Source organism: Chiloscyllium plagiosum, unplaced genomic scaffold (genome assembly GCF_037043375.1).
Source record: "Chiloscyllium plagiosum isolate Xiang-an unplaced genomic scaffold, Cpla_swu_hap1 HiC_scaffold_1, whole genome shotgun sequence".
Lineage (NCBI taxonomy): Eukaryota > Metazoa > Chordata > Chondrichthyes > Orectolobiformes > Hemiscylliidae > Chiloscyllium > Chiloscyllium plagiosum.
Window position 1 is genome coordinate 86,329,941 of NW_028270139.1, and position 26,697 is coordinate 86,356,637.

At 39.0% G+C, this 26,697-nt stretch overlaps 2 protein-coding genes across 8 annotated transcripts in view; one reads left to right on the forward strand and one right to left on the reverse strand.

Moving 5' to 3' along the window:
- Nucleotides 1–12,325, forward strand: part of sgtb (small glutamine rich tetratricopeptide repeat co-chaperone beta) — a 48,616-nt gene extending 36,291 nt beyond the window's left edge. For both annotated transcript variants that reach the window (XM_043689711.2, XM_043689720.2), the window contains exons 8-12: nucleotides 4,284–4,346; nucleotides 7,006–7,043; nucleotides 7,137–7,220; nucleotides 11,704–11,824; nucleotides 12,183–12,325. In XM_043689711.2, coding sequence (XP_043545646.1) covers nucleotides 4,284–4,346; nucleotides 7,006–7,043; nucleotides 7,137–7,220; nucleotides 11,704–11,815 — 297 coding nt within the window. In that variant the 3' untranslated portion in view covers nucleotides 11,816–11,824; nucleotides 12,183–12,325. The remainder of the gene's footprint in view (nucleotides 1–4,283; nucleotides 4,347–7,005; nucleotides 7,044–7,136; nucleotides 7,221–11,703; nucleotides 11,825–12,182) is intronic.
- Nucleotides 12,326–21,573: 9,248 nt separating this feature from the next.
- Nucleotides 21,574–26,697, reverse strand: part of trappc13 (trafficking protein particle complex subunit 13) — a 70,607-nt gene continuing 65,483 nt past the window's right edge. For 4 of the 6 annotated variants that reach the window (XM_043689656.2, XM_043689638.2, XM_043689684.2 and 1 more), the window contains 2 exons: nucleotides 25,630–25,780; nucleotides 21,574–21,999 (listed from right to left, as the gene is read on the reverse strand). In XM_043689656.2, coding sequence (XP_043545591.2) covers nucleotides 21,892–21,999; nucleotides 25,630–25,780 — 259 coding nt within the window. In that variant the 3' untranslated portion in view covers nucleotides 21,574–21,891. The remainder of the gene's footprint in view (nucleotides 22,000–25,629; nucleotides 25,781–26,697) is intronic. The other 2 variants (XM_043689664.2, XM_043689646.2) reach the window with 1 other exon arrangement.

Below are 26,697 nucleotides of genomic sequence, written 5' to 3' on the forward strand. Positions count from 1 at the left end.
AGGTGTACCTGAGAACTCTGTGGGAAGCTAGAGAAGTGATTGCTGGGCCTCTTGCTGAGATATTTGTATCATCGATAGTCACAGATGAGGTGCCAGAAGACTGGAGGTTGGTAAACATGGTACCACTGTTTAAGAAGGGCGGTAAAGACAAGCCAGGGAACTATAGACTGGTGAGCCTGACCTCGGTGGTGGGCAAGTTGTTGGAGGGAATCCTGAGGGATAGGATATACATGTATTTGGAAAGGCAAGGACTGATTTGGGATCGTCAACATGGCTTTGTGCGTGGGAAATCATGTCTCACAAACTTGATTGAGTTTTTTTAAAAAGTAACAAAGAAGATTGATGAGGACACGAGCAGTAGATGTGATCTATATGGACTTCAGTAAGACGTTCGACAAGGTTCCTCATGAGAGACTGATTAGCAAGGTTAGACCTCACGGAATACAGGAAGAACTAGCCATTTGGATAGAGAATGGGCTCAAAGGTAGAAGACAGAGGGTGGTGGTGGAGGGTTGCTTTTCAGACTGGAGGCCTGTGACCAGTGGAGTGCCACAAGGATCACTGCTGGGCCCTCTACTTTTTGTCATTTATGTAAATGATTTGGATGCGAGCATAAGAGGTACAATTAGTAAGTTTGCAGATTACACCAAAATTGGAGGTGTAATGGACAGCGAAAAGAGTTACCTCTGATTACAACAGGATCTGGACCAGATGGGCCAATGGGCTGAGAAGTGGCAGATGGAGTTTAATTCAGATGCAAAGTGTTGCATTTTGGGAAAGCAAATCTTAGCAGGACTTATACACTTAATGGTAAGGTCCTAGGGACTGTTGCTGAACAAAGAGACCTTGGAGTGCAGGTCGACAGGATAGTGAAGAAGGCGTTTGGTATGCTTTCCTTTATTGGTCAGAGTATTGAGTACAGGAGTTGGGCGGTCATGTTGCGGCTGTGCAGGACATTGGTTAGGCCACTGTTGGAATATTGCATGCAATTCTGGTCTCCTTCCTATTGGAAAGATGTTGTGAAACTTGAAAGGCTTCAGAAAAGATTTACAAGGATGTTGCCAGGGTTGGAGGATCTGAGCTACAGGGAGAGACTGAATATGCTGGGGCTGTTTTCCCTGGAGCGTCGGAGTCTGAGGGGTGACCTTATAAAGGTTTACAAAATTATGAGGGGCATGGATAGAATAAATAGACACAGTCTTTTCCCTGGTGTCCAGAACTAGAGGGCATAGGTTTAGGATGAGAAGAGAAAGATATTAAAGAGACCCGAGGGGCAACTTTTTCACGCAGAGGGTTGTACGTGTATGGAATGAGCTGCCTGAGGATGTGGTGGTGGCTGGTACAATTGCAACATTTAAGAGGCATTTGGATGGGTATATGAATAGGAAGGGTTTGGAGGGATATGGGCTGTGTGCTGGCAGGTGGGACTAGATTGGGTTGGGATATCTGGTCGGCATGGATGGGTTGGACCTAAGGGTCTGTTTCCATGTTGTACATCTCTATGACTCTATGACATCTTAGTTATCTGTAAGAATAATAGAGTGGTTATGGTAGGGGATTTTAACTTTCCAAACATAGACTGGGACTGCCATAGTGTTAAGGGTTTAGATGGTGAAAAATTTGTTAAGTGTGTACAAGAAACTTTCCTGATTCAGTATGTGAATGTACTTACTAGAGAAGGTGCAAAACCTGACCTACTCTTGGGAAATAAGGCAGGGCAGGTGACTGAGGTGTCAGTGGGGGAGCACTTTCGGGCCAGCAACCATAATTTTCTTAGTTTTAAAATAGTGATGGGAAAGGATAGAGGAGGAATTGCTGGATGTCTTGAAATGCATAAAAGTGGATAAATCCCCAGGACCTGATCAGGTGTACCCGAGAACTCTGTGGGAAGCTAGGGAAGTGATTGCTGGGCCTCTTACTGAGATATTTGTATCAGCGATAGTCGCAGGTGAGGTGCCAGAAGACTGGAGGTTGGCTAACATGGTGCCACTGTTTAAGAAAGGTGGTAACGACAAGCCAGGGAACTATAGACCAGTGAACCTGACATTGGTGGTGGGTAAGTTGCTGAAAGGAATCCTGAGGGACTGTATGTACATGTATTTGGAAAGGCAAGGACTGATTCGGGATAGTCAACATGACTTTGTGCGTGGGAAATCGTGTCTCACAAACTTGATTGAATTCTTTTGAAGAAGTAACAAAGAGGATTGATGAGGGCAGAGCAGTAGCTATGATCTATATGGACTTCAGTAAGGCGTTCGTCAAGATTCCCCATGGGAGAAGGTTAGCAAAGTTGGATCTAATGGATTACAGGTAGAACTAGTCATTTGGATCCAGAACTGGCTGAAACTGGTACAGGGTTGTTTTTCAGGCTGAAGGCCCGTTACCAGTGGAGTGCCACAAGAACCAGTCCTGGGTCCTCTACTTTTCATCATTTTATATAAATGATTTGAATGTGAGCATAAGAGGTATAGATAGTAAGTATGCAGATGACACCAAAATTGGAGGTGTAGTGGACAGTGAAGAAGTTTACCTCAGAGGACAACGGGATCTTGACCAGATGGGCCAATAGGCTGAGAAGTGGCAGATGGAGTTTAATTTAGATAAATGTGAGGTGCTGCATTTTGGGAAAGCAAATTTTAGCAGGACTTATACACTTAATGGTAAGGTCCTAGGGAGTGTTGCTGAACAAAGAGACTTTGGAATGCAGGTTCATAGCTCCTTGAAAATGGAGTTGCAGGTAGATAGGATAATGAAGAAGATATTTGGTATGCTTTCCTTTATTGGTCAGAGTGTTGAGTACGGGAGTTAGGAGGTCATGTTGCAGCTGTACAGGACATTGGTTAGGCCACTGTTGGAATATTGCATGCAATTCTGGTCTCCTTCCTATTAGAAAGATGTTGTGAAACTTGAAAGGGTTTAGAAAAGACTTGCCAGGGTTGGAGGATTTGAGCTATAGGGAGAGGCTGAATATGCTCGGACTGTTTTTCCTGGAGCGTCAGAGGCTGAGGGGTGACCTTTATAAAGGTTTATAAAATCATGAGGGGCATGGCTAGGATAAATAGGCAAAGTCTTTTCCCTGGGGTGGGGGAGTCCAGAACTAGAGGATATAAATTTAGGGTGAGAGGGGAAAGATATAAAAGAGACCTAAGGGGCAACTTTTTCCACACACAGCGTGGTATGTGTATGGAATGAGCTGCCAGAGGAAGTGGTGGAGGCTCGTACAATTGCAACATTTAAAAGGCATCTGGATGGGTATATGAATAGGAAGGGTTTGGAGGGATATGGGCCGGGTGTTGGCAGGTGGGACGAAATTGGGTTGGGATATCTGGTCAGCATGGACAAGTTGGACCGAAGGGTCTGTTCCTGTGCTGTACATCTCTATTACTCTATGACTGTGAACTCTTGATCATGTGTAAGATAAATAGAAGCTATGAATCAACCCAAACCTTTTATTTGCATATACATGAACCAAACTAGTTCCCCAACCAATTGTTTCCATTTAACACTTCAATTTCTGAAAATTATATTCTAAAACATATGAATTATGAACTAGCTATTCACAACAAAAACATAACTCATTACAACATTACACACTCAATATTTTATTACAACTTTGATAGCTAGCAATTTAACTGTAGCTATATAGTACTGAATTTGGTCCTCAAATGTGAACACCTTAAACCATGGTTTGCAGTAGTTCAAGAAGGCAGCTCATTACCCACCTCTCAAGGGCAGTTAAGACTGAGCATTAAATTTCAGCCTAGCCATCAGTGCTCACGTTGCATGACTAAATTTAAAGATGTTTTTCTGCAAATCCAAGCAATCCTTGAATCGTTAACAGCCACCTCAACTAAGCCTGCTGTCAGAAACCGACCATGTCACCCCTTTCACTTTACTTTCAGTTAAAGATGCAATCCTAAAATAAAATCTTTAAACCTTATTATTGAAAGAAATAATTTAAGACTAAATCTTTAGCTATTCCAAGTCAACAAAAGTATTCAGCTACTTCACAATGACAATGCTTCTATTATGTAATAGGTCAGGATCATGTCAACAAACAATATAATAATGAAATGGTGACAACTTAAAGTAGCATTTAATATGAACTATTGTAGTTGCTAAATATCAATTTAACTATGACTGTAGAAGCCAAACATGTTATTGCACTATTTGTTCATAATTTATTTCTATTTTTGGTATTGTCTAGAACTCGATTACCTATTGTTTGTATAATTTATAATTGTTAATACGAATGTGATTATAAGTGATTTCTGTATCTACAGACAGGCGCTGGTTTGGGATTTGATTTAGCAAGTTTACTGAATAATCCAAGTTTTGTAAGTATGGTAAGTATAATTAAAGTAAGGTTACTGCAAAACGTACCCATACCACAGTGGACAATATTAATTATGGATCTAATTCATATGATGATATTTGGTAGCTTGGAAGATTTGTTTGCTTTTTAAAGGAAAAATGAAAAGAGAGAGTTGACTTGACTTTCCTTTCCTTCTTTTTCCTCTTCAATTTGGATTTTTTTTATCACCAGTCCCTTGGGGAGAGAACAACAACCACTTGTATTTGTATATCACCTTTAATCTAGGAAATGCTCCAAGACACTTTACACATAAGAATAGATTTTGGGGCAGAGGGAATATTAGAATGGATTATCAAAAGGATAATTGAATAGATGGGTTTTAAGAAAAGTGTTAAATATGAAGAAAGCTGGGAGATATAATAATTGGGAAAGGAATTGAGGCCTATGGGAGATAAATGATTGGAAGTAAATTCTTCAGTGGTGAAGTAAAAGGAGTGGAGAATATTCAAGAGGTGAGAGTTGAAGGAATGATAAGTGTTGTTGAACTGCATGAGGTTATAGTCATAGGGAGAGGATAGTCAAGAAAAGGTTTAAATACAGAGGGAAAGTTTAATGTAATCCTCTAGCGCCAGGTCAAACATGGGCAAGGAAACCACCTGCTGATACAATTTACAAGTCATCCTGTGGCTAATGAATCAGTACTATTCCATGTTGAGGGTTGAAGGTGACAAGAGCATAGAATGTACACTGGAAAGATTAATTTGGTGTCGATAGGAACTCCTCAAATCTGTTCCATCATTCAATGAGATTATGATAGATCTGTGGCTTAATTCCATATTTTGGAGGTGTCGGTGTTGGACTGGGGTGTACAAAGTTAAAAATCACACAACACCAGGTTATAGTCCAACAGGTTTATTTGGAAGCGCTAGCTTTTGGAGTGCCGCTCTTTTTTTTTTAAGCAAAGGTATTACTTATCTCGCTTAAAATTAACAACTGATCCAACATCCACTGCCATTTGTGGAAGAAAGTTCTCAACATCTACCAAGTGCCTCCTAACATAGTGTGGCCCTAATTTTCAGACTATGCACCACCCCCCCGACCCCCACTCCCACTCCCACCCAACCAAGTTGTAGAATTCCCAATCAGTGGAAATGATTTACCTTCTTGTAGCCTGTGTTTTTCTGTTACTATCTTGACTACTTTGAACAGATCAACCCCTAACTTTCTAAATTCTGGAGGATACAAGCTAACAATATAAGGCTACTTACAGGCCAAACAGTGGAAGCTGCATGTAATAAAAAAGGCTAAGTAATCACACAACTAACGGATCAGATCTAAGCTCTGCTATCCTGCCAAATTATGGATAGGATTCTGGCATTTACCCAATGATGTGGAAAATTGTACAAGTATGTCTGTGCATAAAAAGCAGACAAATTCCACTCAACAACCACCCTCTCAATCATTAACAAAATGATGTGGTTTTCGACAGTACGATCAAAAGGCACTTAAAAAGGAATGACCTGCTTGCTGGTATTAATTTGGATTCTGTATGGCCAATCAGCTTCTGACCTAATGGTTTAAACATGAACAAAACAGCTGAACTGCAGAGGTGGGTGAGACTGACAGTCCTTGACATCAAGGCAACATTTGACTGAGTATGATATTAAGGAGCTCTCATAAAACTGCAGTCAATGGGAATGTCTGTAAGTGTCACACATTGCACAAAGCATGATGCTTCTGCTTGCTGAAGTTTAATTCTCTCAGCCCAAGGACATCACTGCAAGAGTTCCTCTGGGCAGTGCTCTCTGCCCAATCATCTTCAGCTACTTTATCAATTACACCCTTCACAATGTTTCGCACCACCGCCCCCCCCCCCCCCGAACCTTAACACTGCCCAGTAATAAGGTCAGAAGTGGGAATGCTCAGTGCTTATTGCATAACATTGAGTAACAGTTGCGATTCTTAGTCACTGAAGCAGACCATATCCATGTGCAGCAGGACCTGGTTAATCAGGCTTGTGCTAAAAAGTGACAAGTATCATTTACATCTCACAAGTGCCAGTCAATGACCATCTCTAATGAGAGAGCATTGTATCATCAGCTTTTTCCGTTCAGTAGCATTACCATCACTGAACGCACTCCCCCCCCCCCCCCCCCCCCAACCCCACTATCGAAATCCTGAGGTTACCATTGACCAACAACTTAACTAAACTAGCTATGTAATAAATACTGTGGCTACAAAAATTGTTTTGAAAATTGCAGTTTTGATCTTGTATAATTTTGAGATGAACTTCATTGCCTAGCTTTCTAGCCCGGAGTTACCTATGGAATAAAGTATTTAAGGTCATAAGCTGTAGAAGCAGAAGTAAACCATTAAGCCACCCCAAGTCTGCTTGGTCATTCAGTGTGACCATGGCTGATCTGATGACCCTCAAATCCACTTTTTTTGTCTTTTTCCATAACCCTGGATTCCCTTACTGATGAAAAATGTCTATCTCAGTCTTGAATGTAATTAGTGAGCTAACCTCTTAAGAAACATTTTTTTTCCTTTACTGTGCTATTCCAAAGGAGATTTTAGGACAGAAATTGGTTTATGAAAAAGACTGATTTCTCAAAATTTATTATGCCTTCTAAACACTCAGCTCATACTTGAAGATTGCTGCTTTTTATGACTGTATAATTTTTTTCTAGGCTGCAAGCTTGATGCAGAACCCCCAATTACAACAACTGTAAGTTGTCGTATTTTGCATTTTTCACAAATTTGCATAAAATATGCTTTTTAAATTGAATATTTTTCAATTTTATCTCTATATTATGACCAGAATGTCAGGAATGATGTCTAATGCAATTAGTGGTCCTGCAGCAGGAGTAGGGGGTCTGACAGATATGGGCAGCCTTATACAAGCGTGAGTATTTGCAACTTTGACAATATACAATTTGATTACTATTTTTCATAAATTATGGTACAGAATATTGAGTTTTCATGTAAGGTATTTGTGAGAATTAACAACTGGGGTAAAGTATTTCTGTTGTTGAGTTACAATAGTTTTTTTAATCCAGTAACTGAAAAAATATAAACTAAAGAACTATAACTTAAGAGCCTCAAGACTGTTTGCACAATGTAACCAGCAAACACCTAATGACAGTTTTGAATCTCTTAAAGTGCTTTTAAAATGCACAGATACAAATGCTGCTCAGATTTTTGATTGGTGCATTCTGCTATTTGGCCACCAACAAATGAGTACTTGAATGTACCCATGTTTCCTGCAAGTACAGTAAAGAAATATCTAGAAAAATCCGTATTGAACCTGAATAAAATCCCCCCAAAATTGGCATCTCCAAAATACGAACAGTTAGTGACAGTCCCAAATAATTTGCACTGTAGTAGATACAATTTGCTCCTTGAAATCAGGGACACTCGTAAATTAGAAACAATTTGCAACTGAAAACTTGCAGGTGCGAGTCAGAAATGAACACAAAAAAATTGTCCGACATTTTTGGCAGAGTTGCTACATTACCTTGAAGATTGAATTATTTTGCATTTCATGACAGCTGCAAACTCTACTAGAACTTATTATAATTTTGCAAAATGGGGAATGAATCATCAGATTATTTTAGATTATTTATATGGTGATAATCTTATTGGATTTCCCACCTCAATGCATCCCTGGTTCAAGATATCCCCTGATCACTGATACAGAAAGTCTTAGCTGTATAGGGAATGATCATTTTGAGCCTAGACAGTCAGGTGGCATGGTTGTTGATGCTCAGGATGGAGACTGAAATGATATGATCTTGACATTAGCGGTGGAGGTTTGAAATTGGAAACTTTGAATACAGTAACAGGAAGAAATGGGAAAGGTGGGTTCAAAGCTCAGAGTAAAGGAGATTGGAAATTTGAGTTACATGGAGAAATGGAATGTATAAGTAGTAGACGTTGGGAGATTGGGTCTCAAGCAGGAAACGAGAGGGGGGAATTCTGTCATTGGTTGTTGATAAAGTAACATCAGCAGCATGGAGGGTGAGCAGCACTTGTTGAGGAGCAGTTTATAAATATGGAAGGGTTACTGAGGAAGGGAGGAGGAAGTTCTTAAATTGGAGAGAATTAGATCTTTGGATTTTTTTTATCACCTGACCACTGAGATAGAAAATAATATTTAATAAGACTGTGAAGAGGGAGAAGAATATTGAAAAGCCTGGAGATTTACAGGATGCAGCACCAATGCCAGGAGTTTGAGGCATTCTCTTGTGCTGACATTTCCCTTGCTCAGTGGTAGTCTGGTCTCCTGGTTCTTGGAACTTCCCACACAACAACAAAAGTTGTCAAAAAGCTGGTTCCTGACTTGGGATGTATCACCTTCAGCAGTGAATGAGAAAACACAATCAACAGAAAATAGAACTGAGATCACATCAGCCAGCACATCGTCAGAATTAGATATTTTTAAATTAATTCACAAAATGAGGGCATAATTGATTAGGTAGCATTTATTGCTCATCCCTAATTCCCAGAGGCCAGTGAAGAGTCAACCACAACACTGAGAGTCTGGAGTCAGATGTAGACCAGACCAAGTAAAAATGGGCAGTTTCCTTCCCTAAAGGACGTTAGTGAACCAGATTAGTTTTTCCAACATTCGACAATGGATTCATAGCATTGTTAGGCTCTTAATTCCAAACTTTTTTTTTATAATTATTGAATTCAAATTCCACTATCTGCCATGGCAGGATTTGAACCTAGGTCCCTAGGACTTTACCTGGGTCTCTGGAATAACAGTCCATCGATAATACCACTAGGCCATTGCCTCCCCTGGTGAGAGCAAATAAAGAAGCAACACTGCTAAAGATACAAAAGATTAGCTTCTGGGATATTGGATGCTTCAGGAGGCAGAGCTGGCTTAAAAATGCTTCAATCTTGTTTATTTTGTATGTTGATTGGATGCTTCAGGAGGCAGAGCTGGCTTAAAAATGCTTCAATCTTGTTTATTTTGTATGTTGGGCCCCGTCATTGAACATGGAAGTGTTTGTGGGGCCTTATCTGATTAACCGAATTGTCCACTATCACTAAGGCTAGTGTTGACCAGAAAGGCAGCTGGACTGATTGTGTTAATACTGTAGTTAAAAGTACAAATCAGACACTGTGTAGTTTATGGATGTCTCTTCAACCCTTTTTCACACCCATAAGCTGCACAGCTGGGATGTCACTGAAATATAGTCACACACAAGAGTGGAGTTCTTTAGTAATAAATTTTATTACACAGAAGGAATAAAATATAACTAAGCTATGCAGATAGAGAACAGATTAAAAAATATTAAAAGACACAGCAAAACAAACCTTTCAACCTATTTCCCAACACCATCAAATGAAATGCAGAGAAATTACCTCTAAATCACACCTTTAATTGAATCTCCCTAGTTTCTTTGCTGTGACAGTGGAATCTTTTGTGAACACCCATAAAACTGAGGATTTAAACTATCCCAATTTCTAATGACCTGCAAATTTCTAACCAAAACCATCTTTTGCAAACGGGACAAACTAAACTTCTGCTGAGTAACTTACTTGTTCAACTACTCTGAAAGATTCCTTTCTAGGACAGAAGTATTAAATTTCTGAACTCAATCTGGTCTCCTGTGAACTGACCTATACACTTTGTGTCTGTGTTTTTCTAAACTAAAATCATTGATTATTCTGAACTGAAAACAAGATAACAACTTTTCGTATTTTACTCTGTCATAAACTATCACAATATAAATATTTTCCATTGACATTCCGGGGGTCATATCTATATGCTTTCTCAACAATGCTAGATTAGGTCACTGTTTCACAAAGTCTTGACAAACATTACCAACATCCAAATGCCACTATTTTGAAATCTAAACTCCAAAAAATATTAGCCTACCTTTCATCAAATCTTGTCAGATTGAGTGCTGTTGCAAGAATATTTAAGGAATTTTAGGTGAAGCAATTTGTTTGATCAATACCTCATTCACCACCTTAAACATTTACTCTCTCTACCACCAGTAGAAGTTGCTGAAGTACAATTGATAAGATGCATTGAAGCAACTCACCAATAACCTTTGACAGCACCTTCCAAGTCCTTGCCACCTACTATCTGGAAGGACAAAGATAGCAGATCTGTGGGAACACCACTGCCTGCACAATTCCCTCAAAATCATCTGACATCTTGACTTGATTATATATCACTGTTCCTTCTTTCATACTGGATTAAAATTCTGGAACTCCCTTTCTGATAGCACTTTGGAAATAAATTCACGACACAGACTGCAGCAGTTCAATAAAGCTGCTCACCAACAACTTAAAGATAATTTGGGTATGGACAGTATACGTTTCCTTGCTAGAATGTCTGCATTCCATGAAAGAAGTGAATTTGCAGTCTGTTTTATGTAGCTGCACAAGTCAGTTTTGCATTGGAAACGGAAGACAGGCAGCTATGACAGTTTCACAGTTAAATGCTTCCAACATTTTGTTTTAAGCAATTCTTTTCCTATCTTAAGGCAACAGCTGCAGCTTTTCAATGAAACCAGCCTTGTTTCTCCTTTATTTTTCACCTTGCCCAGCTCTTTCCTGTGACCTCAAATTACCTTACTCTTCCATGCCAAAATTATATTTTTCTATGACTAGTTCCTTTTAGGTAGCTTAATGCATCAAACTCTTGAATATTGTGCTCAAATTTCAAGAAAGGCCACCCGACTCCAGTCCTCATGATAACCCTTAGTAGAAATGCAAGACAGAAGTGGAGAGTTGACATCTAAGCATCTTTTAATTAAGTGAGCCATGAAGTAACCTAAGCAAAATTGAAGTTGCTCATAATTCTTGAAGGATTACTATTAGTTTGTTTTGCCACAACTTTTTTAAAAAAATATCCTAGATGCAATCTATCAAGGATACTTAATGGCCTTTAGCTCCATTAGTTTCCTTAGTACTTTTTTCTCTAGGAATTATTGTATTTATTTCCTCTCCCCCTTTTACCCTTAAGATTATTCAGTAATTTTGAATTTGTTGATCATGTCTTGAACCACGAAGACTGATGCAAGGTACACATTCAACTCCTCTGCCATTTCCTTGTTCCCCATTATTTTCCCAGCCTCATTCCCCAGGGGGTCGATGCATCTTCCTTTTGCATATTTTATTTTCTTAATAGCACCATCCTACAATTCTATCAGCAGAAATGTTTCAAAATTGTGTATGCATCTGGATGGCTATATGAATAAGAAGGGTTTAGAGGGATATGGGCCAAATGTTGGTTAGTGAGACTAGATTTATTTTGGATATCTAGTCGACATGAACAGTTGGAGCGAAGGTCTGTTTCAATGCTGTACAACTCTGACTCTAAAAGGACTTACCTTGGTTAACTTCTTATCTGTTTTGTCTAGAGGACAGCAGTTTGCACAGCAGATGCAGGAAGAGAATCCAGAGCTAATAGAACAGTTGAGGAACCAGATCCGAACCCGATCATTCAGTGGCAGCAATGAAGATCACTCATGATGTGCAGTGGTAAGCTTTCTTTATTGATTATTACATTTAGCACCCACACAATCATCAAGTTTAAAATGTCCTTGTAGAGATGCAAAATTATTTAAATTCTCCAATTTTATTTGGTATCAGGATGACATTATTGATTTACAACCTAAAAATCACATTTTATAGATATATGAAATCAAATTAAATTTCAGCATGAAATGATGAATTATGATCGTATGAGATAGTCTGACAATATATTTTTCTCTTGCTTTAGTACCCTAACCATTGTCCTGCTTAAATTAGCACTGTTGCATGGCCTACTGATTTTAATATTGTTCTAAGCACATCTACCAATTTTTGTATTGTGTTTTCATAATTTTTGCTCAAACAGGGAATACATACATCAGAAATCCCAAAGATGCTGGATGCCAGGAGCAAGTATTTATCAATTTTGAATGCCACGGCTTACACAAAACAGACAGGAACATTGGACTGTAATTCATAGTTAACAGACGATTAAGAAGATTTGAGAATGTTTACCGTTTGGAGGAAGATTGTACAATTTATTTTACAGTGTGTATAATATGTTTGCAGAATTAATTAAACTAGTTTCTATAATATATGTAGGTTAATAGATATGAAGAAAAAATTTCAGTTGTCATTGGAATATAAACATTTGGTTTTTAAGCTTGCATTAATGTTACTGTACAAATGTGAATTATTACAGCAACAGATTAGCATTGTGCTCATTGAAAGTGTGACTCTCAGAATTGCATTTGGACAATGATGACAAATTATGAAAATCAATTACTGAAAATAATTTAAATTAAGAGTGTTAATGTATTAGTTATCTCAACTTATTTGCACTTTATTCAGAATCTAGGAGATATCTACAAATGTTTAATGCATCTTGGGCATTCTATTAACTAATATCCTGGATATTGTTGAGATGAGCTAAAATGGTTTTTATAGTTTTCAGCTGGTAATTTTCCATTGACTATGCTAACATGAATACATTGCTTCTCTTGTCACCATATTCCTTCACATCCTCTACCTGTTCCTCAAAAAAAGGAAGTTATAGAATGAATCATAAAATGGTTACAACACAGGAGGCTAATTTGGCAGGTCGTGTATGTGTCAGCCCTCTGCAAGAATATTTCAGCAAAACCTACTGTCCTGTCTTTTTCTTCAGAGTTTTATAAATTATTTCCTCTATGAATAATTTTCCAATTTCCTTTTGAAAGCCAAGATTGAATCTGCTTTCACCATGCACTTGGGACATTCCTCATTGCACGAAAAAGTCTATCCTCACATCACCTCTGATTAATATGCCAACCACTTTAAATCTGTGTCCTTTCATTCTTTTTCTTCCACCAATAGACGCTGTCCCTATCTATTCTACCCAGACCCCTCATGATCTTGATCACACCTATTCTATAACCTGTTAACCCTCTGAGGAGAACAGTCCTACCTCGCAGAACTTGCTCATGTGATTGAAGTTTCTCATCTGCAGAAGCAATTACATTTTGTTGTTGCACCTTCTACAGAATTGCAGCTGTTCACTAGTGCAAAAGGACTAAATATGGTAAACACAAGATGAATATTTCCAATGACCAGTGAGTTCAGAACCCATAGGTCACAATTTAAGAGTACACTATGCTATTTAGGACTGAGATGAGGAGAAATTTCTTCACTGAGAGACTATTAAACTTGTGGAACACTCTGCCATAGAAAGCGGTTGAGGCCAAAATATTGAATGGCTTCAAGGAGTTAGATATAGTTCTTAGGGCTGAAGGGATCAAAGTATAAGGGTACCAAATGGGAAAAGGGTACGGAGTTGGATGAGCAGCCATGATCATATTGAATGACGGAGTAGTCTCAAGATGTTGGTTGGCTTATTACTATTTTTGATGTTTCTTTAAATCATTTTTGCCCTCTCATCAATGCCTTTACATAGAGTCAATAGAGTTGTACAGTATGGAACAGACTCTTAAGTCCAACTCGTCTATGCCAACCAAGTTTCCCAAACCAAACTAGTCCCATATGCCTGCGTTTGGCCCATATCCCCCTCGCCCTTTCCGATTCATGTACCTGTCCAAATATCTTTTAAATGTTGTAACCGTTCTTCATCTACCACTTCCTCTGACAATTCATTTGTACACAATACTCCAGTTGAAGCCAAACCAGCGTTGTACAGAGGTTCTCCATTACTTTCTTGCTTTTGTATTCTATTTCTGTTTATAAAGCTGAGGATTCTATATTGCCTTATTGAACAATATGCCTCACATCCCTCTGCTGTTGCACTCTCATTAGAATTTCAGCCATTAATTTGTATTGCCATTTCCCTTTATTTCTACCAAAATATCTCTTAGCACTTTTCTGCAATGTTTAATCTACCGCAAGTCCATCAGGGTGTTGGGGAACACAGTTCTAGCCCGTATCCTTCTGAAGCCTGTTATCCTCTTCCTGACATACCATAATACTTGCATAAATTTGGTATCTGCAAATTTTGAGATTGTGCCCTATACACCCAAGTTCAGATCATTAATATACATCAAGACTTGTAATGGTCCTAATATTGATCCCTGGGGAATCCCACTGTATACCATTCTCTGAATTAAAAAAAGACACCACCAATGTTTTCTATTATTCAGTTAGCTTTGTAACTGTCAATGCTGTATTTTATTCTGAAGATGTGTAAGTAAAGTTAAAGACACTTATATGGGCCTATATTATGGGTGCCAGTGGCGGGCCAGAAAGCTGCCTTACTCTTTTTGAGACACAAACACATTTCATGGGAGTCAAGCCAAGTCATTCGATGAGACTGCTAGCCTTTTAAAGATGGCTGTCTAACCACCCAGGGCTGTTGGTCAATTGAAGGGCAGCAAGTCAGCAGCACCATCCTGTATCTTATCTACCTCCTTTTTCAACATAATTCCAGCAGCAACATCTTTCGTAAAGACAGATGCAAAGTACTTATTTAGTACCTTGACCATACCCTTAACCTCAACGTGCAATTCCCATTTTGGTCCCTAATCAGCCATACTCTCTTTATTTTACTAACTATCTATTATTGGATCTTAAATTGTTTTTAATAAGGTGAAATAAAAGATTAGAAGTGTAAAAAAAATGCTGTAAATCAGAAACATAATCTATTCCATTAAGATTTTAATGGTGCTTTTCTTCACAAGCCACATAGTCTAATTCCACTTGCCTGTTAACCATCTATGTTTTAATGATACTCTTTTTTTTTTCAAGCAGTTATTTAATGCCCTTTGAAAAGGCTGTGAACTTAGAGTGAGATTTGCTCCAGTTTTTAAAGTAAATGTATAATGCAAATCTGTCTTCATGATTTAAATATTTGCTAATAAAAATTGAATGATTGTCTCCCCATCTTTAACAAGATCAATGTGTGACAATTTAGTTGTTAGTCCAATCATTTATTGCCTTTTATCTTTACAGTTGCAATATTTATGGGATAATGCTGTTTAATTATGTTTTATAACAATCAATAATATTTTATCTTGCAATGCAAAATAAAAACTCTAAACATATCAAACTAAGAATTGGCAGCTACTTATAAAACTTAAAATTCTGCAGAATGTCAAGAACTGAAACTTAATGGGAAACCCTGTCTTTAATTTGAACATTGTAACTGTAGTAAGTCACAATTGGAGTTTAGATTACAGATATATCTCTCCTGTTTCATGTCTAGTATTTAATTGACTAAGAATATTGCAGCAATACCAAATTTTTAAAGTATACCAAACCTACATTTAGATGTGAAGCCTGCATTAGACAATAAGTGCAGGAGTCGGCCATTCTGCCCTTCAAGCCTGCACCACCATTCATTATGATCATGGCTGATCATCCCCAATCAGTATCCTGTTCCTGCCTTATCTCCATAACCCTTGATTCCACTATCTTTGAGAGCTCTATCCAACTCTTTCTTAAATGAATCAGAGACTGTGCCTCCACTGCCTTCTGGGGCAGAGCATTCCACACACCCACCACTCTCTGGGTGAAGAAGTTTCTCCTCACCTCTATGGCCTACCCCTTATTTTTAAGCTGTGTCCTCTGGTTCGGGACTCGCCCATCAGTGGAAACATGTTTCCTGCTTCCAGAGTGTCCAATCAGATCCCCTCTCAGTCTTCTAAACTCAAGGGTATACAAGTCCAGTCGTTCCAATCTTTCAACATAACATAGTCCCACCATTCCAGGAATTGACCTCGTGAACCTACGCTGCACTCCCTCAATAGCCAGAATGTTTTTCCTCAAATTTGGAGACCAGAACGGCACACAATATTCCAGGTGGAGTCTCACCAGGGCTCTGTACAGCTGCAGAAGAATGTCTTTGCTTCTATACTCAATCCCTCTTGTTATGAAGGCCAGCATACTATTAGCTTTCTTCACTACCTGCTGTACCTGCATGCTTGCCTTCATTGACTGGTGTACAAAAACACCCAGATCTCTTTGTACTGCCCCTTTATCTAACTTGACTCCATTTAGGTAGTAATCTGCCTTCCTGTTGTTGGCACCAAAGTGGATAACCATACATTTATCCACATTAAACTGCATCTGTCCACTCACCTAACCTGTCCAGGTCACCCTGTAATCTCCTAACATCCTCCTCACATTTCACCGTCACCCAGCTTTTATCATCAGCAAATTTGCTAATGTTATTATTAATACCATCTTCTATATCATTAATATATATTAATGATATAGAAGCTGCAGTCCCAGCACTGATCCCTGTGGTACCCCACTGGTCACTGCCTACCATTCCGAAAGGGAGCCGTTTATCACTACTCTTTGTTTCCTGTCAGCCAACCAATTTTCAATCCAAGTCAGTACTTTGCCCCCAATACCATGCACCCTAATTTTGCTCACTAAAATATTTAATGTAAACTGTGCCAGAATGCCTATATAGACACTATGAATATCTTGTGTTGCAACAGATCATTTTTCATTATAACTACACATCCCAACTTCCATTGTTTGAATACCTAATTTCCTGGGTGATACAGTAATTAATTGAAGTATGCATTGTCCTTCATGCTCATTAATTACTGTATAGGTGGTAACATGCTCCAGCACAACAGTAAAGAGAAATGCATCCTTTCTGCTTTTACTTTGCTGTAAATGATTGAGATATTTCTTAAGGAAGCGTTTCTACATTGTTACTTCACTAGAACAGGTCTTAACGCCACAATTCTGTGTACCCGATATCCTTTTACTACCTTGTTAGTCAAGAATCTATCTAGCCTTGCCTCCACAGTTGTTTATGCAAAACAACTCCACAGACTCATGTGTCTTTGAAAATAAAATCCTTCTTATCTGTCTTAAAAGGACAACTTCTTGTTTCTAAACTGTGGCACCTAGCTCTTGTCTCTGCCATAAGGGAAAACATCCTATCGGCCTCCACAATGTCAGTGCCGTCAGGATCCTATGTTTCAATAGATCAGCTCTTATTCTTCTAAACTCCAACATACGAACCCAAATAACCACTCCCTCCCACGAATCCCACCCACCTTCACATGTTGCTCACCCATTTATGCTTGCTTACTGCCTCCTGGTTGCATGGAGAGAGGAATAATAAGCTAACAATAACCATGTGTAGTAACTTTTGTTGTGGAACTTGTTCAATGCCCGAAGATCCAAACAGACCAAATGTACAGGTTCCCCTTTATTCATTTGCTTACTTCCTCAATGGATTCTAATAAATTGGTCAAATATGATATCCCTTTTACAAACTATATTGACACTGCCTGATTACATTGAGATTTTCCAAGTGCCTTGCTATAACCTCTTTAATAATCGATTCTAGTATTTTCTTGAAATGAGATATATTAACTGGTCAGTAGCTTCCTAGTATCAGTAATGATGATTGTAAAACCATAATTGATTGTTATAAAAATCCATTGATTTCGCTAATGTCTTTACCTGGTCTGGCCTACATGTGATTCCAGACCCAAAAACAACATGGTTGACTCTTAACTAAATGGCAGATCAAGGGCAATCAGGGATGAATAGCAGTTGCTGGCCTTGTCGGTGATACCCACATTCCATGAAAGAATGTAGAAAAAATAAATGGGTTTTTAAAAACTGACCTTAATTTTACTGCTTGGACCTTGTTGGTTTTGCTGAGTGAAGGCAATTGGTATGAGCAAAGTCACATTGATGAGCTGAAATTCAAAATCTTATGTAATGTGAGAATAGGCACCCATAGTACAGGTTTAACTATCAGCATTTTACCACAGTACAACACTAAGAAGCAAAAAATATCAAATGTATCCATCATATGCTCCTGTATATTCTTAAGCAGGAAACATTGTGTGCCTAGGCTACAATAAGTTGTTGGGTTTCTTTACGAGAAAGTTTATGGCAACAATACAACTAACCAACCGTAGTAGACTGAATAAAGGTTAAATTAGTCCAAAATCTGTATTTTATGTAATTAACAGGATTTAGGAATGTACATGGAAATTAGAAATTGAAGAACCTCTCCCTAATTAGTCAAAAAGAAATCTCAGGACTGTTGCAAGAGTTACTGCTGTTCACCCCCACATCCCAGAAGCTGGGAAGAAAACTCAATCAATTTTGTAAGTTGATTAGCATGATAATTATTTCTACCATTATAGCTTTGCTTCTGTCATAATGTAATCAATTTAATTCAAAACTCTTCAGATAAATTGAAGCATTTTATGTAGTCATCAATAATTACACATCCAATTCATTCCTTTATTTTTGCTGATGTAGTTTTGTAAAGAGATTCAATATCTAACCAATATTCTTACCATCATCTATATTAAAGCATGTTATTCATAATCCATTCACTGCTTCTCATGCAATAAAATTCTGCTCTCTTCCTCAGGAACCTTCTGAGGGAAATCCTTTTGGTGGAGACATCATTGACCTGCTATATTCACCAATCATATTTACATAATTAACAATCCTGGTACAGCCATCATGTGGGTTGCTTGCACTGGTATCTGACATAATGTTTTAACACTTTTATGTCAAGATGATGTATGTGGTGAAGTATTGCTGGTGAATCCCTGACCACTCATGCCTTGTTAATATTTGCTAACAACAGAAGGAATCAAAGCACAGCTGCTAATGTAGGCCTCAGCACTGAATAGGAAAAGTAACCCAAGAATAGCCTTAAAGTGCTGCGGGCTGACAATGACATAAAGTATTCCCACCAAATCTATCAAACCACATTTGACATTCACTTTCTACAAGATATTTACAACTTATATTATTGTGAAGATGCTTCATAATATTGTTTTAAATGTAGTGTGGAGGAGACTTCAGCAGAGTGACATGAAGGCCAAATGAGAGTACTGTTAGAAATACGGTTCAAAGTAGCAATTCGGTGCAAAGGGGGTGTTTAACTAAAGTTTACTGCAGACTCAGGTAAACTCTTCAGAGAAATAAGGAAAGCGTGTGGATCAACAGGCTGATCAGCAGTGGAGTGACATCACATCACAGTAGAGAAAGCAACTAATTGATGAGTAGGGTAGGTGAATATTTCTAGTCTTTGTAATAAAAATACGGTACTCATGTTTACGTCACCATTGTTTTTCTTTTAAAAAGCTGGTTGAATTTAATCTTCATACTGGTGATTTAAAAAACACAATTTTACAATAAAAGGAAAAGAACAGGGAATTTAGAATAATTAATTTATAAATTGATTCAAAACAACAGTGATGACAGGCTCAGTGATGTTTCTGTTGCTGCAACATATGGAAGAGGCTGGCCACCAGTCTGATCCAGAGCGAATGTATTCTTTTAAAAAAAAAATTTGCAGTTTGAGGAATGTCAGAACTGAATTAAGAGGAGTTTGAGTTGCAGAAATTGTAGATCAGTGGGGAAGGTTACCTGAACACTATGCTTCACAGTGTGGTCACACCATTCAAATTACATAATTCAAAACTGGTCTGTGATCAGGGAAAGGATGTGAATACAGATGTGGGGATCCTGGGGTTACATTTGAGGAAACTCAGCCCCTTTTGTCAAGCAGTTGCAACGTTCTTGTAAGCTTTGCGGATGAGAGTGGGGCCTATGATTGAATTGACAACACTATCATGGTACAGAGAACCATTGTGGTGGCAAGAAATTGGAATGTCATCATGGTAAGGGACAGTATAATAAATATAAAGATGGTGTTCTCTGCAGCAGTAAGTGGGAGTCCAAGTGTGTGTTGCCTACCCAGTGTCAGGGTTAAGGAGATTACTGAGTCTGGGCTTTTCTCATGCCCTTTTTGTGCTATGTAGTTTTTTTTTTCCTACTCTTCAGTTTCTGTATTTTTGTTGTATGTTGTTCATGTTTCTTCTGCAAACACTTATTCAATGTGTCCCTTTTTGCCACAGTTTCTGCATACAAGCTTTAAACTAACAATTTGCTATCTGACTTGTTTTCCAACACAAATGGTAGCTTGGAGTTTGTGTTGGTGCTTGTCTCCTAGCTGCCATTTTGTGAGCTCTCATGCTCAAACTTCCATGGTTGCTGGTTTCAATGAGATTGCTATTTCCAATGCTGTTTTTGAAGCTTCTGCACTGTACACCTTTTTCCTGGGGGGCAAATGTCCTCCCACCCAGCTGACTGTACCTCCTCAATGCAGAATGTTTTAATTTTTTTTATTGAAGCACCTCAAAAGATATGTCATGAGGACCATAAAATTTTTAATATAAATCAGTGGACTGACCCAGGGGTTCTCAAAACAACTATCTTTATTATCAGCTTCTTCTGTTATGTTCCAAGGACCAGCAGGCTGACGTGTTAACAAGAGCTTTACTAAATGTTTTACAGATGTTCATACTGTAGGCAAGTTTAGACTAAGCTGTTCCTCCACCCAAAATGGCCAATGACATAGTCAGAATCAAGTGACTGGACTGTTAATTAAAGTGACAGTCCACCATATTTACACATTCACTATCCTTTACAAACCCATACTGGTACTCGCCAGTCAATTCAAAGCTCAGTCCTTAACCACAGATTCCAATAACTATTGATCTTAAAAATAGAAGTGAAGTTAAAACACTCCTTAATCCATTTCTGTCACTGCTTTCTGCAAAGGGATACTTGTGATGAAAAAGGAACCGGGCAGGAAAAGAGACAATGTGCAGGGCTACTCAGAAAAGACAGGAGATTGGCACGAGGTTAAAATACTCAAGACAACCAGTATAGACTTGATGGGCTGAATAACTTCCTTCTGCACTGTAACATTTCTGGAATTTTGTGAACCAGTGCACAGCTTTTCAACTGCTTTAACCACCAGCCCAACAAATATTGCATATTTTGTTTCCACCTACTCAATGTCTACATGCTCCCAACATAAAATAGGTGTAGGCAGTTGCCACATATCACTACTTCAACTGAGAAGCACAGCGTGAAGCTATGTACATTGGAGAATATTTTTGTAAATTTAAAGCTTTATTACATATGCATGAAATTAAAAGCAATTTTGAACAGATATTTATTTTATAAAAACTGCCTTGTTGATCTTGTATTAATCAGTATGACCATCACTCGGTGCAAGGGAATGCACCATTTCCTATCTCAGGCAACTTGAAGCACTGCCAGGTTTTGCATGATCAGATGCAAAGTAAAGCTCTCTCCACTGTACCTCCACAATATGCTTCATGAATACACTGAATTCCTGCATTCGTGTGACAGTTTTCCATTCCCACACACTTGGTCTTGCTCAATAAGATCACCAATTTAGTGCAAATAGAAATGTTATTTTATGGATTTACATCCCATATAAAGTAAATTGAGACTGTCAATGCAAATTTAATTCATGCAAGAACTATACAGCCAGTAAACACAGAAACCACCATTTCATCAATATATTGGATTACAAAGTAGGTTCCAGAGGCATGAAGGGCAGTGCATCAATCCATTCAATCTCCAGAGTTAACAATTTTCAGGGTAGCATCAGCAGACTTTTTAAAATTATAAAATCTTCAAACATTTTGGTTTATATGAATGTGGTGGTAGTTGTTCACGAATGAAAAAGCAGGTCACAGCGTTAAAACAAAACCACCGGTCCACAGCTAACCACAGGAAGGCAACACCACTACTAGAAGATACTTCTAGCTTTCTGGTTTCAGGTGTGAAAAGACCACGCACACTTGTGCAATGTCATCATACTCATAAGTTCTTTTTAAAAATGTGTCCATCAATCGCAATCCTGAAATACTCTGAAAAGAGAATTGAACAAAATTACAAGTTGGAGGAAGTATAATGTAACCAGAACATCTCAAATGGTATTTACAAAGTTAATACAAATTTAATGGCAGTGTTTTCATTTGGTTGCAAACATAACAGAAATTGCTTTGAAATGTCTAACATTGTTTACATGTGACAGATAAAAGTAATACATAAGTATCCTGGCTCCTCAAACAAAATGTGTATTTTTCATTAAAATAACCAACTTTTCTCTGACAATGAAGCTCATGAGCAGTTAAACAGGATGCAAAAGTCAAACAAAGGGACAGATGCAACATATTCATAGTTACCACACTGTGATTCTGCATCGCAACTGGTGCACAGTTTCGTGAATTAAAAAAAAGGTGCTCGTTTCTGCTCTCAGCCAAGGGTGAAAAGCACTCTTGCCTCAGAGAGGACGTAACGAGTTCAAGTCCAAGCCACAGAATTGAGCGCAAACACAGACAAACATTCCAGAGCTGAACACCTTGCCCTGTTCGGGGTGCCACTCATCATTTAAGCAAGCCTCTGTTTGCACTCAGGTGGACTTGAACGATTCCATGGAACTATTTCAAAGAACAAGGTAGTTATCCTTGGTGTCTTGCCCAATAATTGTCCAGTTAGTGGAAAACTGCTGTTTGCAGGAGTTTCATTGTGTGCAAAACATTTTCATGTTACAGCATTGACTACATTTTTAAGGTAACTCATTGACTATAAAACACTTGGGAATGTTCTGAGATTGTGAAAGAGGCTATATAACTATAAGTGGGTCCTTACGATGAGAACACCATTTCCCTCACTTACAGTCATAGAGTCAGATGTACAGCACGGAACCAGACCCTTCGGTCCAACCGATCCATGCCCGCCCAGATATCCCAACCCAATCTAGTCCCACCTGCTATCTTTATTGCTGGAACAGCACAGCAGGTCAGGCAGCATCCAGGGAACAGGAGATTCGACGTTTCGGGCACAGGCCCTTCTTCAGGAATGAGCATTCCTGAAGAAGGGCCTGTGCCCGAAACGTCGAATCTCCTGTTCCCTGGATGCTGCCTGACCTGCTGTGCTGTTCCAGCAATAAAGTTTCAACTTTGATCTCCAGCATCTGCAGACCTCACTTTCTCCACCTGCTATCACCCGGCCCATATCCCTCCAAACCCTTCCTAATCATATACCCATCCAAATGCCTCCACCACATCCTCTGGCAGCTCATTCCATACACGTACCACCCTCTGTGTGAAAAAGCTGCCCCTTAGGTCTCTTTTATATCTTTCCCCTCTCACCCTGAACCTATGCCCTCTAGTTCTGGACTCCCCGACCACAGGGAAAAGACTTTGTCTATTTATCTTATCCATGCCCCTCCTAATTTTGTAAACCTCTATAAGGTCACCCCTCAGCCTCCGACGGTCCAGGGAAAACAGCCCCAGCCTGTTCAGCCTCTCCCTATAGCTAAAATCCTCCAACCCTGGCAACATCCTTGTAAATCTTTTCTGAACCCTTTCATGTTTCACAACATCTTTCCGATAGGAAGGAGACCAGAACTGCATGCAATATTCCAACAGTGGCCTAACCAATGTCCTGTACAGCCACACCATGCCCTCCCAACTCCTGTACTCAATACTCTGACCAATAAAGGAAAGCATATCAAACGCCTTCTTCACTATCCTACCTATCTGCGCCTCCACTCCAAGGAGCTGTGAAACTGCACTCCAAGGTCTCTTTGTTCAGCAATACTCCCTAGGATCTTACCATTAAGTGTATACGTCCTGCTAAGATTTGCTTTCCCACCATTTGCTGTAACAAACTGGACAAGGGAAACGTGAACTTGGGGGAACCACCAACTCAGAAGCCAAACAACTGGGAGCTTTTTGTAAGTAACAAACATCATTCAAAAAGCTTAAATCCAAAACAGAAGTGCCTATGTGCTTGAACTTGGGAATGATGCTTGGGAGCTGTCTTGCTATTCCCTGTGTTGAAGAATATTAAACATGGTGTTTTGAAAATCCCTAGTCACAGCCTCGAAAATGCAGTCTCTCTCTCTCTCTCTCTCTCTCTCACAAACACATTTTACACATATTCCTATCTACTTTGAAAATTATTTAACAGTTAAAAAAAACTCTATTAAAAATATCTTCTGTCAGTGTTTTTCCATTCTAATTCCACACAACTCCTAGGGGTTGCATTTATTAATATTAAGAACTCCCAACACCCTCAGAATTACAGATTTTAATAAGCTTACATTCATCAAAACTAGTAAAAGAAATAATTTCAAAATTAAAAGAACATTGCAATGTAATATTTTTAGTCAATGCAGAAAATAATAGATTCTGTATAAAATGGCATAACAAATTTTGCAAACAGTTTTGTAGATTATGAATAACAATAATCAACTTTTTAAAAAGTCTTCATTTGAAATATGCTTATGATTTTGATTCAGTAATGTGCGTTGTTGACATCATATAGTGAAATCGATCCAATAAGCCATAATTGTTAAAAAGGCATACGGTGTGTTAGCTTTTATTAGTAGAGGGATCGAGTTTCAGAACTTTGTAGTCATGCTACAGCTGTACAAAATTCTGGTGCGGCCTTATTTGGGAGTATTATGTACAGCTCTGGTCACTACATTGCAGGAAGGATGTGGAAGTTTTGGAAAGGGTTCAAAGCAGATTTACTAGGATGTTGCCTGGTATGGAAGGTCTTATGAAGAAAGGCTGAGAGACTGGAGGCTGGTTTCGTTAGAGAGATGAAGGTTGAGAGATGACTTAATAGAGACATGCAAGATGATGAGAGGGTTAGATAGGGTGGACAGTGAGAGCCTCTTTTTTCTTGGATGGTGATGGTTAGCACATGAGGGCATAGCTTTAAATTGAGGGGTGATAGATATAGGACAGATGTCAGAGGTAGTTTCTTTACTCAGAGTTGTAGGGGGGTGCAATGTTGCCTATTATATTACTACTATAACACTACTATTATAGGACAAGCCAGGGAATTCCTAGAGGCATGGCACTCATCCACAGATTCAATCGATAAGCACATCGACCTGGACCCAACATACCGGCCACTGCAGCGGACAGCTGGAACTGACAACCGGAAGCGGCAGAGACAAACCACTATAATTGCCAGAGGAAACATCACAGAAGCGCTTCACAGGAGGCTCCCGAGCACTGAGGATGTCACCTTGACAGGGGACGAAATGTCTGCAACACAAATTCCCAGCTCGGCGAACACAACCACAACTACGAGCACCCGAGCTACAAATCTTCTCACAAACTTTGAAGATATCTTGTAAGGTTGGGGGGCTGAAGGAGATTACAGAAATAGGGAGGAGCATGAAGGGACTTTGAAACAAGGGTGAGGAAATTTAAAATTGAGATGCTCTTTGACCAGGAGGTAAAGCAGGCCAGTGACTCACAGATCGACTGGTATTTTAGGAACTGGGCAGTATTTTGCATAAGCTCAAATGTAGGGAAGGTAGAATATAGCACTGTAGGCACAAATACTCTAAGACTATTGCCAGGGAGCTAGATACAGCTGTTAGCTAGATTTGGAGCAACATAGAAAGCAAATTTGTCAAGATTATTGCACTTACTAAGTTCCCATTCTCTGACAATCTTTCTAAGTCTTACCTGTAAACCTTGCATGGAGGCCAATAGCTTGAGTGCAAGATGAAGAGAAGAATTTGGACTCAATTTTCCTAGCTGTCTTCCTGAAATGCCACACCAGTGGATTGCATTTGTATTGCACATTTCAAGCACCAGATCCATTGTCCTCTCACTGCTAAAAGAAATGGAAACTGAGTGAGATAGCTCAGTACAATATCACAGGTACTTTGATATATAAAAACAGAGATTTGAATCACATTACATCTTTCTTTAGATACAGGTCCTAAAACTGCTTACAATATTCCAAATGTGGTCTGACCAGAGCCTTATATAGCGCCAGCACTACTCATTTTCTCTTAAATTCTCGCCCTCTTGAAACAAACCTTTCATTTGTCTTCCTAAACACCAACTTAATGCTACTTACAGGTTAAGAGAATCCTGTACTAGGGCTCCCGAGTCTCTTTGTGCTTCAGATTTCTGAAGCTTTTCCCATTTAGAAAATAGTCTACGCCTCTATTCTTCCTACCAAAATGCAGAACCTCTCACATTTCCACATTATATTCCTACTGCCACTTTGTCCATTCACCAAGCATATCCAAGTCATTCTGTAACCTCCTCACTTCCTCAACATTATCTGTCCCTCCTCCAATCTTTGTGTCATCTGCAAAATTAGCAACAATGCTTTCAGTTCCTTCGCACAGATTGTTAAGGTGCATATTTTTGGTCTCAACACTAACCCCTGTGGAACTCAACTAGTCACCAGCTGCCATCCTGAAAAAGATCTCTTTATCCCTACACTCTGCCAATCAGCTTATCCTCTATCCACGGCAGCACCTTGCCCCTAACACCATGGGCTCCTATCTTAGTTAGCAACCTCCTGGAAATCCGAAGTCATCACATCCACTGGCTCTGTTTTGTCTAACTTTCTTGTTAACTCCTCAAAGAATTCTAACAGATTGGTCAGGCTTGCCCTCCCCTTGATAAAGCCATCCTATTGTCTGATGCACTTCCAAGCACACCACAATCTTATCCTTAATAACAGACTCTAAAATCTTACAAACGGCCAAGGTCAGGCCAACTGGCCTATAATTT